Source organism: Aegilops tauschii, chromosome 1 (assembly GCF_002575655.3).
Source record: "Aegilops tauschii subsp. strangulata cultivar AL8/78 chromosome 1, Aet v6.0, whole genome shotgun sequence".
NCBI lineage: Eukaryota > Viridiplantae > Streptophyta > Magnoliopsida > Poales > Poaceae > Aegilops > Aegilops tauschii.
The window spans coordinates 473,345,242-473,360,851 of NC_053035.3; the positions used below are offsets into that span (position 1 = coordinate 473,345,242).

Below are 15,610 nucleotides of genomic sequence, written 5' to 3' on the forward strand. Positions count from 1 at the left end.
GAAGTTTGAACTTTTTTCACATTTTGCTTTGTACTGATCAGACTCGGGTCATTAACGAGTCCCGCAACAATTTATGAAAATAAAATAAAAAGGAAGATTTCTAGAACACCCCAATTCTTTCAGAGTTTTCCAACACATGCTATAAATTTTCATGAAAATTTTCATGCATGCATTATGGTACAATATTAGGGCACTAGACTGTTTACTTATTCGGAATTTTTTTACCATCCGAATGTGGGTAAAAATAGAAGAAATAATTTTCAATGGAAGGAAACGTTTTCGTGGATAGTGAATCATCTATGGTGACTTTCTTAATATCAAAGCTCCGATCTCGAAGAAACCATTCATAACGTCTTGTGGGGAAAGGACCTGAGGCGACTGAAACCCTAGGCACCGCCCCATCTACTCCCTTTCTCACCGTCGCCACAGAGCGTCGCTGGGCAAAGCCCGTGTGGCGCTGGTGGAGGCGGGGACGTCCTGATCTGCGAAGTCCTGCTTGTGGAGGAGTTGGAGGGTTGCTACTAATGGCGAAGCAGATGTGTGCTCGAGTGGTGGTCTTCATTAGGTGATCCTCGATGGCGGCGTTGGTGATCTAGCGTGGCGATTTTGAATGGTGGCCCAGCCTGGCTAGGTCACCAGAAAAGAAGGAGTCGATGCATGGTCCTGGACGGCGGCAAGCTCCACATTAGACACAAATATGTAGTGTCGTCTTCGAATTTATAGAGACCCTTATTTTGTAAATTCAACTTCTTTTTGTAGATTTGAAAAATGTTTGCTAGGATGAACTTATTTTCAATAGAAACCGATTTTTTTAAAACTATTTTTAACATACATTGAACATTTTTTCTATATACAATGAATTTATTTAGTGAACATTGAACTTTTTTAGTATGTGTTAACCTTTTTTATTCGAACTGTACTTTTTTTAATACACGGCAAACCTTTTCTATTATAGGTTGACAATTTTTTTATTCACACTGAAAATAAAATAATGTACAGTAAACGTTTTCAGGAAATGTTGATCTGAATTTAAAAAATCACGAATGAGAAAAGTCCATGAATTCAGAAAATAAATATAATTTGAAAAATGTACATGATTTTTTTATGAATTTGAAAAAGAAGAAACGAGAAGAAAAGGTAACAAAAAAGAAAGAATAAAAAGAGCTGAAGGAAAATAGGAACAAAAATAAATAGTACTAGGATTTAAAGAGGAAAAAAGGAAAAAAGAAAAACCAAATAAAAAATAAGAAAACTGGACGAGGAGAAAGAAAAGAAAAGAAGCGTCGAGACGAAGGTGGCACGCACCGCCCGTTGTGTGCACCCATGTCTGACCGTCTCCGGCGGTTTCGCATTTGGAAGTTCAAAAAGTGGACCAGAGCGTGTGTGTCCGCGCCTCTGCTCAGCCGTCGGCTATGACACCACGGCACAAGTAGTGTCACGCCACTTGCTCGGCTCATGGATGGGCAGGTAGGCATATGCGGTTTTTGCTCTCGGTTTGTCGCTGCACACCAAGTGCTAGGCAGGCAGGCTTCTTCTGGCCAGGCGGCTTGTTGTCATTCATTGATGCGATTGCCACCAAGCTTTAACAAGCGTTTCACTGCTGCGATCGCACAATCCACGGACAACAAATCGGCACCGAGTCAGTTTGGTTATTAGCGGTGCGATGCTCAATTCTGTGTGCCTAAGGGCAACTCCAACGGTGCCTAAGGGCCGACCCAAACGGAGACACCAACTTTGGTGTTTGTGTTGGCGTATGCGTCCAACGCTGGGCCGACCCATTTTGACGAGGTGAGAAAAAAATATTTAAAAATTAAAAACAAATATTAAAGCCGGCCATGAAGGCCGGCGAGAGTTCACGCGTCCACATTACATTAATTAAGCATTTAAAAACTTAAAAAAAAAAAGAAACAGCGCGCTGTCCTAGGCGTCCTCGTCATCAACATCGGGGCCGGTGATGTCGATGATCGTCGGCGCAGGGTCGGCCCAGGGAAGCGCGATGCTGCCAGTGTCACTCCGCCTGGTGCATTGGCACATTGACACGCTGTGGATGATCACTATATATACTCTCTATATAAAGAAATATAAAAACGTTTAGATTGCTTTACAGAGGAAGTATATGTCAGTCCTCAACTTCTGATAAGTGTCATCTTTGATCTGCTGTCGGCTGAGCACGAGTCATCAACACGTACGTGCATGTGGCGCATAAGGGTGAAAGTTGTTCGTAAAAGGCATGGCTTTTTCAAGGGAATAATCCGGCTAGCCAAAAAAGGCCATGGCAATATCGTGCCGCTGCCCTGCCTATATCTGATCTGATCTCCTCCATCTGTTTCGCTTTTCGAAACCCTAAAAGCGGGCAGGCGGTTCGGTGCCATGATCTCGCAAGCTTGTTGGTGGTGCTACCATTCTACTGCCAGCCTCCCTGCCTACGCCGATGGAAATCGTCAAATATCTCTCCTATTTGAAAGTAACACTACTAGGAAAAGGCCTACTAGTGGCGCACCAGTTTTGCCTACTAATGGCGCACTACTGGTGCGCCACTAGTACCACGCCACTAGTATTAAATACTAATGGCGCACCACTGGTGCGCCATTAGTATCTGGTATACTAATGGCGCATCACGCCGTGCGCCATTAATATAGACCAACATGCGCCATTACTGTGCCTCCAAGGGGGCGATATTTACACATGTGCTTTGCCATACTAATGGCGCACTGTGGGGTGATGCGCCATTAGTATCCTTTGGCATACTAATGGCGCACGTTGGGTGATGCGCCATTAGTATGAATATTAGGGATTATTTTTTTCTTTTCTGATATTTGCACAGGTTACAAAATATATTATTGGACAGAATATAGACAGCACCACACAGCAACAACAGATTCATCGAATACAAATAGAAGATTAGTCTCCGAATACAATTCATCATATTAGTCTCTGAATTCAAAAGACCGAACAAAGATAGAACATTACAAGATATTACAAAGATAGAACATTACAAAGATAGAACATTACAAGAAAGACCAGCAACAGCAGATTCATCGAATACATCGAAGTACAGAGGTTTAGCCCTGGTCCTTAGATTCAGTTTCCTAATTTTTTTGTTTTCTACAAAGATATTCCCAACCTTCATGATGCTGGTAAGAAAAGAGCTACTCTCTGAATCTTTTATCTATTTATACCTGTAAATTAGCACTCTGATGCTGGCCTTGATAAATGATCCCACTATGTTGTTTGCTGGAATCTGCAAAATGATCCCACTATGTTGACAAATGATCCCACTATGTTGTTATACTTGAGAACACTGTAACAAAATCAAAACCACAATAAATAGTGGTCAAATACAGAAGAAGGAACAATTTATTTGTGACATAGTTACAAATGATGACAGAATAAAGCAACACCCTGCACTAGCCTAAAAACAAGTGAAGTTTCACCCATATAAGAACAAGTGAATTCTAGTCACATTGACACTCCTGGTTTTCTACAAACACCAAGTACTAGGGCACACAAAAGTTCTGAAATTTGTGTGCCTAACTGAATTAACTGAATTTTCAGTAACCGAATAAACTGAATTTTCAAAACTGCAAGAAGCCATTTTAAAAAAATCCTCTCATCTCATATGAGGAGTGCTAATCCTAAGACTAATAGTTTGTTGTGCAGTACATCTACAGTGATGCCCTGTCCATTTGTCCCTCCCCAACTAGATACTAGAGTAGCACTGTTGATGCCCTGTTCTTGCTGAACTTTATGACAGTATATACAACAACTTATCCTCTTAAGCCAAAACAACTTTGTAAAAGCCAGATGCAACTTGTTGAGCTAATTTTTTTAGATGACCCATAAGACAAACTGAAAATAGTTGTTGTTGCTGAACTAATCTGACCACTATAACCTGTTCATCATTCAGCCATAGTTGTTGTTGCTGCTACAATTTCAGCAAGCAACATGCCTAAATCCAGTGCTTGTTTGACTTTATTGAATTACCAACGCATGGCACACAACACATTTATATTTTGTCAGGTCACACAACACATGCCTGAGGAGGAAGATTGAATTTTGAAGCATCATCAGGTACACTTCAACATGTGCTAGCAGCAACAAATGGTCAATATTCATTCTTATTCATGGTCAATATTTATAACATATCAACAAATGGCAAGAATATTGAGTAATCTACTGCAGTTTGATCTACTGCAAATAATTTGTTGCAATTTGATCTACTCCAGAAAACTTTCAGTAACAAGTGAGAAGCATCTGCATTTTCTTAGTGAACTTTTGACTGCATTTATCACTTGTTGGAGTATGCTACAGCTTCTGCAAATCACAAACTCCTTTAGTTTACATCTCAGTTTTAGCTAACACTACAGTTTCAGTGAAGGAGTCATAACTGAATAACAGGCACTATAAATGAATTTGATGGCATCAAACTAAATTTTCACTATAATATGTTCATCATTTAGCAGCAGTGTACAACCTTTGTCCTGGATTATTTCTCTACCTTCGTATCCACTAACTGAATTTCCTCTACAGCTTGACAACCAGTGTAAACTACTGTACTGAGAACAGCAAATTCAAACTCACAGCAACAAATTGAACAGTGAGTAAGCCTGAAGATTCTTCTCTTGCAAACCCCCAGCCCTAGCTACTTAATTCTCCAACCCCCTTTCCTTGTCCAAAATTCTCCAACCCCCAACCCTAGAACACATCAGAAGGAATTCAAGAGGGGGAAGAGGGGGAAGCGGCTCGGGTGCTCACTGGGGAGGTCGAGGGCGACTCGGGGTAGCCGGAGCTAGTCGAGGCTGCGCGAATTCGGCGTCGAGCGGTGGCGATGGTGGCCGAGGCGGAGGAAATCGGCAGGCGTCGAAGGGATGGCTCGAGGGCGTCCGAGCTCGTCCGGGTCCTCGTAGTCGAAGAGGAAGATGGTGGCGGTCCTCCTGGGCAGGCCGCGCGGTGTTGGACAGCGAGCACGAGGTTGACGCAAGCGGGGCCGCGGGGGGAGGGGCGCTTGGGCGGGAGGACGTCAAGGGCACGGGCGCGGGCGGAGGGGGGACGGCGAGGGAGGCGACGCTCGGCTCGGGGAGGCGGCGTTGGGGGCGGTGGTAGTCGTGTGCGGCGGGGGCAGCGAGCACGGCCGGGGACGGCGAGCACGGGGGCGGTGGTGGTCGGGCGTGGGTGAGATGAGGCAGGGGAGGGATTAGAGAGAAATGTGAGAGATTGGGGATTTTAGTGTGTGGGGGGCTTAGCAATGGCGCACCCCCGAGCGGTGCGCCATTAGTAATTATTATTTTTAGATAGCAATGGCGCACCATCCAGTGGTGCGCCATAAGTAACTTTTTTTTGCATAGCAATGGGGCACCAGCCAGAGGTCCGCCATAAGTAATTTTTTATTATTATTTTTTGTTGCATCTAATAATTTTTTAGAAAATGAAAATGAATATGAAACGGTAATAATTTTTTATAAAAACAGTGATAATTTTTTAAAAAATATCATCAAATTTTTTATTTGAAAATATTATCAAATTTGTTATGGCGCATCATTAGTAGTTTTGCAAAAAAATAAAAAATATATACACTAATGACGCACCAGGCACAGTGTGCCATTACTAGTTTAATGGCGCACTATACCCTGGTACGCCATTAGTAGTTTTGCAAAAAATAAAATAAAATAAAATATAGTAGTGGCGCACTATGTGGCTGGTGCGCCATTACTAGTTAGAACTAGTAATGGCGCACTGTGCCCTGGTGCGCCATTAGTATGTTTGGAAAAAAAATAATAATAAATTGTAACTAGTGACGCACCGTGTGTCTGGTGCGCCATTAGTGTCTTTCACACTAATGGCGCTCCAGCATATGGTGCGCCACTGCTATATAGTAGTGGCGCACCGTATGTCTGGTGCGCCATTAGTGGCCATTTCATCTATAGCTCTTTTTGTAGTAGTGTAATGTGTATTTCTAGGGTACCTATCATGCCTGACATTTTTCTTCTTCTACATAATGAAGTCTGGCTCTGCACCGGGTAGACTCGGGTTCGAATGGTGTCCAACAACTTCAACTACATAACAGTCACAAGCTATACATTTTTAGTGGTGATGTTTTCTTCTCCATGACGTTGGTTTGACAGGACCACAGCCTTGGTCACTTTCTATTTGCGATCAACAACGACATGGTAGTAGAAGAGTGTACCGAATTGTTTTCATATGATCTCGCTAAGCGGCCGCCGCGGCATCAACATATCTAGTTCCTTCCGGCTCCACCGGCCATCACATGGATACTCCTCTCATTAGGTTAGGGTTTTTTCTCGCGGGGACGGCGTTTAGACGGATAACAACTTTCCATCTCTGAGCTGGTTTTCTGGGTTCCGATTCTTCACAAGTCCGTCCATCAGGATGAAGCTCCAGCGTAGATTACCGTCGTTTTTTGGGGCAGCGAGGTTATAGTTTTTCGCTTTGAGTTCATGACTGCGATATATGATGCCAGGTGCTTCAGATTGATTTAAGGGCTAAACGGTGATGACTACATGTCCATGACGTTGGTCCTTAGGGGCATATGCACTAATACGAATACTTTTCGGTTATGAATGACGAGGTCAGGCCCGGCTCCTGCTCAAAATGAGGTTAGGGGCTTCATAGCATCTACAGCCGGGCACCCCAAACCCGCCTCAAATGTCCGCGTGGATGGCAATGTCACGAAATTTTGACCCAGATGGGCGCCTCAAACGGGTCTTCGCCCGCGCTGACCGGCACCCCTCATATCGAGCCCAAATATGGGACGGATATGGGGGCACCATATTTTTTTTCTAGAGCATCCAATTTTTTTAAATATATTCGCAAGCACCAGGTATACATTTCCAGCGGTGATGTTTTCTTCTCCGCGATGTTGGTCTGATAGGACCGCGGCCTTGATGACTTTCCATTTGTGACTAACAATGGCAGGGTGGCAGACGAGGATCTAACATTAAGGCCATGAAGGCACTGGCGGAGCTAGAGCAAAATCGAAGGCGGGGCCAACAAGAACATATGCAACTTTGAGGGGGGGGGGGGGTTGACCTGAACTATTCATAATTAAGCCTCTAAAACAATTTTCCTTCACTAAATGTGCAAGGGCTGGGGGGGGGGGGCAGCGAGCCCCTCGGCACTACACATAGCCCCACCACTTCATGAAGGGCGTACCGAATTGTTTTCCTATGCTCTTGCTAAGCAGCGGTGGTGACACCAACGGATCATGGATACTCCTCTCCTCTGTCGGCCGCCTCGATGGCCGGTGGCGGGAATGTGAACCGCAGTGCTTTGGCTTCAGCCAGTAGTTTAGTTTAGTTTTTGTTTTTACTCACAAGGACGACGTTCAGGCGGATGAGGGTTTCTCATCTTTGAGCTATTTTTCCGGGTTCCGATTATCCACAAGTTCATCCATTAGGATGAAGTTGATGAAGCTTTAGCGTATATTACTGTGTGGTTAGGTTTTCTCGCCCCGCGCTCGTGACGGTGATATGTGCTGTTAGGAGCTTCAGATCGATTTAAGGGTTGAACAACGATGACTACAACTCTAGGGTATTGATTCTTACGAAAAAGGATTTCCCCCCGCTTTGTATTACAAAGCAACCAACCATACAGCCAACGATAGGTGTTGGAGCGGAAGCAGCACAGACGCGCCCAAAAAACGAGAGAGAAAATACAAAAAGAAACAAATGCCGACAACAACGGATCGACAAAAACACGAAGAAGCCTCACGACCACTGCGCCCACCGAAGATCCCCACCAAGCTCCTAGCCTCCGAAGCGCCGGTACCAATCAACACCCCAAGAAGGGACGCGACGATGCCGACGCTGCTGCCAAGGGTTTCCCTTGGTACGCGACGAGGAGAGAAGAAGGGTAGGCCCCGACGCCCTTCAGGAAGGTCCAGCAGCACCCTCAGGCGCCACCGCGCCGTTGTCGGCCAGGCCGACAGGGATTTCTCCCGATCCCGACCTTCACCTCGGGCGCTCCGGAACCCGCCACCGAAACTGACCACCACCCTGCGCCACCATGGTCTTGAAGCTTCTCACGCCGTCTCACCACGGCACCACGAAGAGAGGTCTGCATACCGAAGAAGAGGAGCCGGGACTAGAGGCGACAACATCGTCAGTACGCGGGAGGGCCCAACCTCCACCATCAACGACGGTGTTGGTTCTTAGGGACACATGCATGAAGACTTTTTTCGTTTGTGAATGACAAGGTGAAGCCGGCTCCGGCGCAAAGGCGGCTACCGCGACGTACCGCCGGCTTGTTCTGGCTGCGATACTGATTGTCCGGTGGTTCATGATACTCGATGTAATTATTATTATTATTTATTATATAAGGTGCTTTGTATTTTCCGGTGAACTTTATTAAAACAAAACAACGCGACTCCAGCGGTGAAGCTTCATGCGACGACGAGCCACCAGCCAAACCTGATTGGGAGGATGGACATGATTGGGCTGGGCACTTGAACATGCACCCATTTTCGAAATCTTTTGGCGTTCGAAAGCGGGCAAGAAAAAGCAAAACCACAAAAGGCAAGCCGCTGGACACGGGGGTGGGACCTGCGGAGAGACCATATATGGACGTGTGTCGACCCGCGATAACGATATTCCCGAGAGAGAAAGAGAATCCAGCCCCCACCCGCCGCCGCGCCGCTGATAGCGAGCGTGACAAGAGTCCTCCCCCATTAAAACCCCCGCCCGCCGCCGCGTCCACCGCCACCGCCAGACCACGCCGCCCGCAATCGCCGACCGAGGGAGGCACCGCCGGTGGGTGGCCGGAGAAGCGCGAGGACGCCCGCCATGGAGGACAGAGCGCCGCTGCTGCCCCGGCGCCAAGAGGCGGCGGCCAAGAGCGGCGGGTGGTGTTGCGGGTCGGCGGCGGCGGCGGAGGCCAGGAAGGTCGCGCACGTGGCGCTGCCGATGGCGGCGGTGAGCGTGGCGCAGTACGCCGTGCAGGTGGCCTCCAACATGATGGTCGGCCACCTCCCCGGGGGCGTGCTCGCGCTCTCCGCCTCCGCCATCGCCACCTCCCTCGCCTCCGTCTCCGGATTCAGCCTTCTCGTACGTGCCCCCCCTCACACCCCCCTCTCTCTCTCTCTAACACACGCCTTGATTCCGGCTTAAATTGATCGCCGCATTGCCCTTATTTTGCCGGCGTATAATCAACAAGTGATTCACTGTTGCTATTGCACGATCTGGCTAGAAGCAATTGGTACGAGTCCGCCCTAGATTCAGTTTGGAGGTTTGAGGTGCGGTGCTCATTCAGTGTATGAGCCTGGGTGGGCAATCTCGAGTTGAACACAAGCACCTTGCTGTAAAGTGTAAAGTGGCCTCACTAGCAACAAAATAGGATTCTCTCTTTTTCTCTGTAGCCAAGTACTGTGTTCTTTCCTTTATACTTACCTTATAATAGTAATATATCATAATAAACTTGTGTGCGTCCTGCCCCTGAACATAAGTTGCCACTGGTAACATCAATGTAACAGTACCAGTTTACCACTGCATGGCGTGATCAATTAAATTATGCAAAGCTCACATATGTTCAGTCTGCCTTAAACTGTTTGGTGAAAGAGGTGTGCTGGAAACCGGAAAAGTGCAAGTTTAAGCCATAGTTAAGTCTCTCAAGCATATAATTCTATAATGTCATTTTAAAGGAATCAGTCAGTAGGGGTTTAGTATTTTGTCCCTGTTTCAATAACTGGGATATCGCTCCACTGAAGAGGGTTAATGCAGGAATGGAACTACCCATATTCCGTCGAACTTTCAAGTCAACTTTGTTACTTGGCGTGGTCAAACTTCAATAACACTTTGTTATTTTGATGCAACAATCTTACAATAGGCGTGGGCTTATACGCTGTCACCCTACATCTTTGTTTAATATTCTGAACAGTTTAAATACAACCGTTTTCTTTAAAATTGCACATATTTGACCCCAGTAATCTGAATACTCTACTTTGGATGACATATTGGAATGGCAAGCGGTTTAGAAACTCTGTGTGGGGGTTTGTGGTGCCGTGCTCATTCAGTGTATGGGCCTAGGTGGCCAATCTCGAGTTGAACACCAACACCTTACTGTAAAGTGTAAAGTGACCTCACTAGCAGCAAATTATTCTCTCTTTTTTTTTTCTAGGCAAGTACTGCATTCTTTCCTTTATATACCTTATTAAAAGGTATATGTATCATACCAAACTTGTGTACGTTCTGCCGCTGAAAATTGGCTGTTTATTACCACGCCATGGTGCGATCGGTGAAATAATTCAAATCTCACATATTGCCAACTGAAGCAGAGTACCAACTAAAGAAAAGGCATATTGTCATTACAAGTAGTGGCCCTCATTAAAAAGGAATCAGGAGAGGTTTAGTCTTTTCTCATTTTTCTACCCTTCTTTTAATTAGCTGGGATAAAGCTCCACCGAATGTTTAATGCAGGAATGGAACTAACTATGTTGTTCCATCAAAACTTTCAAGAGTAACTTTGTTATTTGGCGTGTTCAAAGTTCAAGAACAATTTGTTATTTTGATGCAGCAGTCTTGTTATGTGTGGGCTTAAGGGCTTAAGATGATATGCTATTACCGCACATCATTCTATAATATTCTGAACAGTGTTGACAAGACTGTTTTCTTTGAGTTGCACATTTTTTACAGCAGTAATCTGAATACTCTGCTTTGTATAACAGATTGGAATGTCAAACGGCTTAGAAACTCTGTGTGGTCAAGCTTACGGGGCCGAACAGTACGGCAGATTGGGAGTGCAAACCTACAGAGCTATGGTCACCCTGACGGCCGTCAGCATTCCAATCTCGCTTCTCTGGGTATTCATGGGTAAACTCCTGACCCTCATAGGCCAGGACCCCGTGATCTCGCATGAAGCCGGAAGATACATAATGTGGTTGATCCCGGCCCTCTTTGCATACGCTGTCAGCCAGCCCCTAACAAAATTCTTACAGTCTCAGAGTCTGATAATCCCTATGCTTTGGTCCTCCATGGCAACATTGCTCTTGCACATTCCTGTTTGCTGGTTATTAGTGTTCAAGACCAGCCTTGGGTACATTGGAGCCGCTTTGGCGATAAGCGTATCATACTGGTTGAACGTGTTCATGCTTGTCGCGTACATCGGATGCTCAAACTCTTGTAAGGAGACATTCTCACGTCCTACACTCGATGCTTTCAGTGGAGTGGGTGTGTTCATGCGCCTAGCTCTGCCATCTGCACTAATGTTATGGTAAGCACGGCAGTGTGATTCAGAATGGCCACGTGTCATGTTACTTTTCCCTATTGAGCTAATAAGTTTCCTTGTGAATCTTGCAGTTTTGAATGGTGGTCATTTGAGGTCATTATTCTTCTGTCTGGACTTCTACCTAATCCAGAGCTGCAAACTTCAGTTCTGTCTACATGGTAAGAATTTCCCATGTAAGGTAATGCACTGATGGTAATATTTGCATCATATTCACGCACGTCTTTTTGTGCAGCATGACAACAATCACATTGATGTATACTATAGCATATGGGATTGGTGCTGCTGGAAGGTAAGTAGAAGCTTAACATACTTTTAGACATTACTTCTTTTTTGGATGGATTATCATTTGATGACGGCATTCTGTATTTTTATTCAATGGGCAGCACTCGTGTATCAAATGAATTAGGTGCCGGGAATCCTGAAGGTGCTCGACTGGCTGTCCGCGTTGTGATGTCTATTGCTGTGACTGAGGCAGTTCTCATCACTGGGGCACTGTTAGCATCCCAGCACATCTTGGGCTATGCATACAGCAGTGATAAGGAGGTTGTTGATTATGTCAATGCAATGGTTCCCTTCATCTGCATCTCAGTTGCTGCTGATAGCCTACAAGGAGTTCTCTCAGGTTAAAATTTTCTAACTACTAATTCATCTGTCAATTTTACCGTCCCTTCAAAAGAGTGTGATGTTATAATGATTCTGGCAGCCGTAAGCTATACTTGTTTCCAGCCATGACACCATACTGTGATATATATATATATATATATATATATATATATATATATATATATATATATATATCCGCCCTGTAGTTTGATTTCGATAATTCAGCATGTAGCTTTTATCCAGTTTGGTCATAAGCCTTGCTAGGTAGCAAGTGAAACTATTATTTGCAAGTCATGCTGATTTCGCAAAGACATTACCAGGTAACGTGCCACTTATTAGATTTGTTAATGTTTCGCTATACTAATGCTATTTTGTGTTGTGGAAGCCGACATTGTTACTTGGGGAGTTACTTGTTTGTTCTTTCAAACATGTGCTCTTATTTGAACATGGATGGTGGTGTTTACATCCACACACATCTGGCTGGGATGTAACCTTAAGTGGGCGCCACCTCACTAAGTATGCAACCACTTGCACCTTTCTTCTAGCTAGTGGAACTGTTGTTTCCTTCACAGGTCTGTTTCACTATATGTGCAAATTCATGCTTGTCGACAGTTCTGGACAGGCCAAAATTATGAACCATACTTTCTCAAACATATGTTCTTGCCTGGCATTTCCAACATAAGCTTAATTTAGACACAGGCAAGATCCTCATGTATACTGACATCATATCAGTAAACTCCAATAGAGAAGAATCCGCTCTTTCTGTTTTTTTCTACATAGTTTTAGCACCAGATGCATTCATGTCTAGTGCTAACACACATTGTGTGTTAATCATTCAGGTATCGCTCGAGGGTGCGGGTCGCAGCACCTGGGCGCCTATGTTAACCTCGGTTCGTTCTATCTGTTTGGGATTCCGATGTCCCTCCTTCTTGGGTTTGTTCTGAAGATGGGAGGGAAAGGGCTTTGGATGGGCATTTCCTGCGGCTCCATCATGCAATTCCTACTCCTCTCCGGCATAGTGTTCTTCAGCAACTGGCAAAAAATGGTTTGCTCTTTCATCTCAAACTTTGCAGTTTCTCCATCCCAGTGTTGATCGTACACGAAAGAGAAATTCTGATTTATGTGGCACTGAGCTGCTTGATGTTTTTGCAGTCTGACAATGCAAGGGAGAGCGTTTTCGGCGGAACCCCGGCAGAGAAGGAACCTTTGATGTCTGATGTAACGGGCGCTGCCTAATTTTGTTGCGAGTTGCTCAATCCCTTGACCTGAACTTGAAGCGGACGACACGGCAGCTTTAATCTTGTGGCTGCAGAGGACAGTCTCCAATCTAATGGAGTTCCTCGTTTTTTGCTTTGAGAGATGTGAGTGTATAGAGAGGCGAGTTTGCTGAAGAACCGAAGAAATCAAGAACTAACTGGTGCCCGTAGTTGTAATGTTGCAATTTTGCTGAGGTCGGGAAGAATGATACATACAGTAGCAGAAATTCAATGGGTGGAAGTAACACGGGCGTGGTTTCGGTGGCCATCTTCTGAAAAGATGTTGCTAACGGATCCTAAAGCAGAGTACCAACTTTCTTTAAAAATAAATAAAAGTGATGACTTTGCCATGGACATCCTTAGGATATGTCTTATTTTAGGTTCCGAATTTAATTCAGAATTGATTATGGACGGCTGTGTTTATCTTACCACAAGGTTCTGTTTAAAGATTCGGGATTTAGGAGGATCCATCGTTCGTTGTAATCTCCTTGCAAATTAGGTGCATGAGAGTAGCATTATTCGTCTGCCGACCTTGCGCACTCTGTTGAAAAAAGGAGAATGTTTGCGCCTGCACAGCTCCATACCGAAAAAGGCTTTTGCCCTGTTTTGTAAATAAAGCAAACCATCGGAGCACAACTTCCAACATTAGTCACGACACACACGCACCCACACACGCCGCACGCAAAGTAGCACAACATAGGGTTCTGAGGTTCTGCTGAAGGGCACAACTCAACAAACCCAAAGAAAGAAAAAACACAAAGGCGGCGACGAACTGCAACGAGGACACTAATCCGGCTCTGGTGGTGGAGGAGGGAGCGGCGGCGTCAAGCGAAGAGCCATCGCACGAAGATGGGAAGCACAACTCCATAGCTGCTCCCATTCTCTGTTTTAGCCGACTTGTGTTGACACAAGTGTGGAGCTTGGCCACTTTAGACGAACCGCACCGCGCGTTGCTTCTAGGGGCGGGCAGCATTAACCAAGCTGCTGCCAGGCTTCCCCAATTCCCTCCTCTTCCCATCGCCGCTGTCGGAGGATCCCGTTGGGCAAAGCCCTCACCGACGAACGTCGGTAGCGGGGTTTCTCTCTGGCTTGTGGCAGGCGGTGGCTTGCGGAGCACGGTTCGGTAGTGCTCGGGTCGTTGCCGCGGCATGGGGGTTGTGCTCCATGGATTTGGGCGCATGACGATTGTTGCGGTGAGGTATTGCGAGGAGCTAGCGTCTTGGACAGTGCGGCTGCTCGGGGAGGCACAAGTGGATGGGCCAGGAGCTCAAGTTGAGTCGCCGACGGTGCGGCGGCGAGCCTCAGAGCATGGCGGCTTGAGCATGTGGCATGGGCATCTCTCTGGTGTTCTTCGTTCTTTGGTGGGCCCTCGAGTTGGGTTAGTGAGCTTGGTAACTCGGTGTGACATGCATGCGACTCCGAGTGAATGTTCCGTGCTCTGGCATCGACACCACTTGTGGGTGTCACTTCCCCCTTGGCGGCGGCATTGTGGTCCTCCTCTCCATGCCTGGACTTGGGGGTGAAAACCCTAGGATGTCGTTCCGGTCTCGATGGTGACGGCGCGTTGCATCGTCACCCTCTTGGGAGCTGGATAAGACAATACAGTGACGAGTGTCCAGCAATGCCCGCCACAGCTAAGTTAAGGTGGTGGGCGACAATAAAGACCCGTCACTTCAAACTTTTGGTTATTTTAAACTTTTTTGCAACGAGATATTTTGTTTCTTTTTGAGTTCTGTTGGCACTAATTGGAGCCCACCTGTAATCCATTTCTCAGTAGTGTAATTCGCTAGGATATTGAGGCTTTTTTTTCGTGCCCAACATGTTTTATGTGTCGCAAGCTTTGGACTTTTGATCGGTCAACTTCCCACCTGTTCAGAACATGAACGGTGAACCTCTCACGTTGTTAAATTTACTAACTCGGTTGCTCGTAGCAGACTGGTTTGGTTTGTTTCTATGGAAGGGGCTAAGCTCATCACCCTTTTTAAGGTAAATGCACTGTGAGTGCCTAAACCTGCCATCATGGTCACTTTGATGGCCGCAATTGTAAAATACATGAAACTAGTGCTGAAATTTGTTCGGCCATGTGCAATTACGACGCTTCCTCGCGTAACCGGGCGTAACGGATATTTTAATGTCTAAAGTTGCAAAATACATGAAATTGGTGCTCAACTTGTCTGATGGCGCAAGTATAGTGCTTCCTTCTTTTATCTGGGCGTACGCCCCTACCCGGCCCCACCTGAGGAATTTTTTTGCAACCCCCCCATGCGGACAGGGACTGGTGGATGTCAGTACTTTATTTAACATGTAATTAGGCCTCCTGACCATATCCCAAGCGGCTATGCGAAGGATTAGCTTTGTGCATCACATTTTTTTCCACATAGGCAATGCCTCTACATTTGTCAAAGTCGGCATTCGGCGATATTGATGGTCAATGCAATAATGGTCATCACCTTTTTTTGATGGGTCTGGATCAAGCTGAACCGCATGGACCTTTGGAGCCCCATCTTTCATTCTCAA

General features: G+C 45.8%; 1 protein-coding gene across 2 annotated transcripts; it reads left to right on the forward strand.

Annotated features, from left to right (window-relative positions):
- Window positions 1-8,561: 8,561 nt before the first annotated feature.
- Window positions 8,562-13,447, forward strand: LOC109771560 (protein DETOXIFICATION 14). Of its 2 annotated transcripts, none has more exons than XR_012187807.1 (7): window positions 8,562-9,058; window positions 10,675-11,219; window positions 11,306-11,392; window positions 11,467-11,523; window positions 11,618-12,353; window positions 12,677-12,882; window positions 12,990-13,447. XR_012187807.1 is itself a non-coding variant. In XM_020330259.4 (7 exons), exons 1-7 carry the CDS (start codon window positions 8,798-8,800, stop codon window positions 13,071-13,073), a joined length of 1,479 nt encoding a protein of 492 aa, XP_020185848.1. In that variant the 5' UTR covers window positions 8,562-8,797; the 3' UTR covers window positions 13,074-13,447. The 2 variants fall into 2 exon arrangements, 1 of the variants encoding a protein (XP_020185848.1); XM_020330259.4 differs by having other exon boundaries at window positions 11,618-11,856.
- The last annotated feature ends 2,163 nt before the right edge of the window (window positions 13,448-15,610 follow it).

Bases quoted from the DNA above. Each gene is read 5' to 3' on its own strand.
- LOC109771560 (XM_020330259.4), top strand. From the start codon at position 8,798: ATGGAGGACAGAGCGCCGCTGCTGCCCCGGCGCCAAGAGGCGGCGGCC. The intron at 11,857-12,676 runs GTTAAAATTTTC...TTAATCATTCAG, and splicing joins CCTACAAGGAGTTCTCTCAG to GTATCGCTCGAGGGTGCGGG. The intron at 12,883-12,989 runs GTTTGCTCTTTC...ATGTTTTTGCAG, and splicing joins TCAGCAACTGGCAAAAAATG to TCTGACAATGCAAGGGAGAG.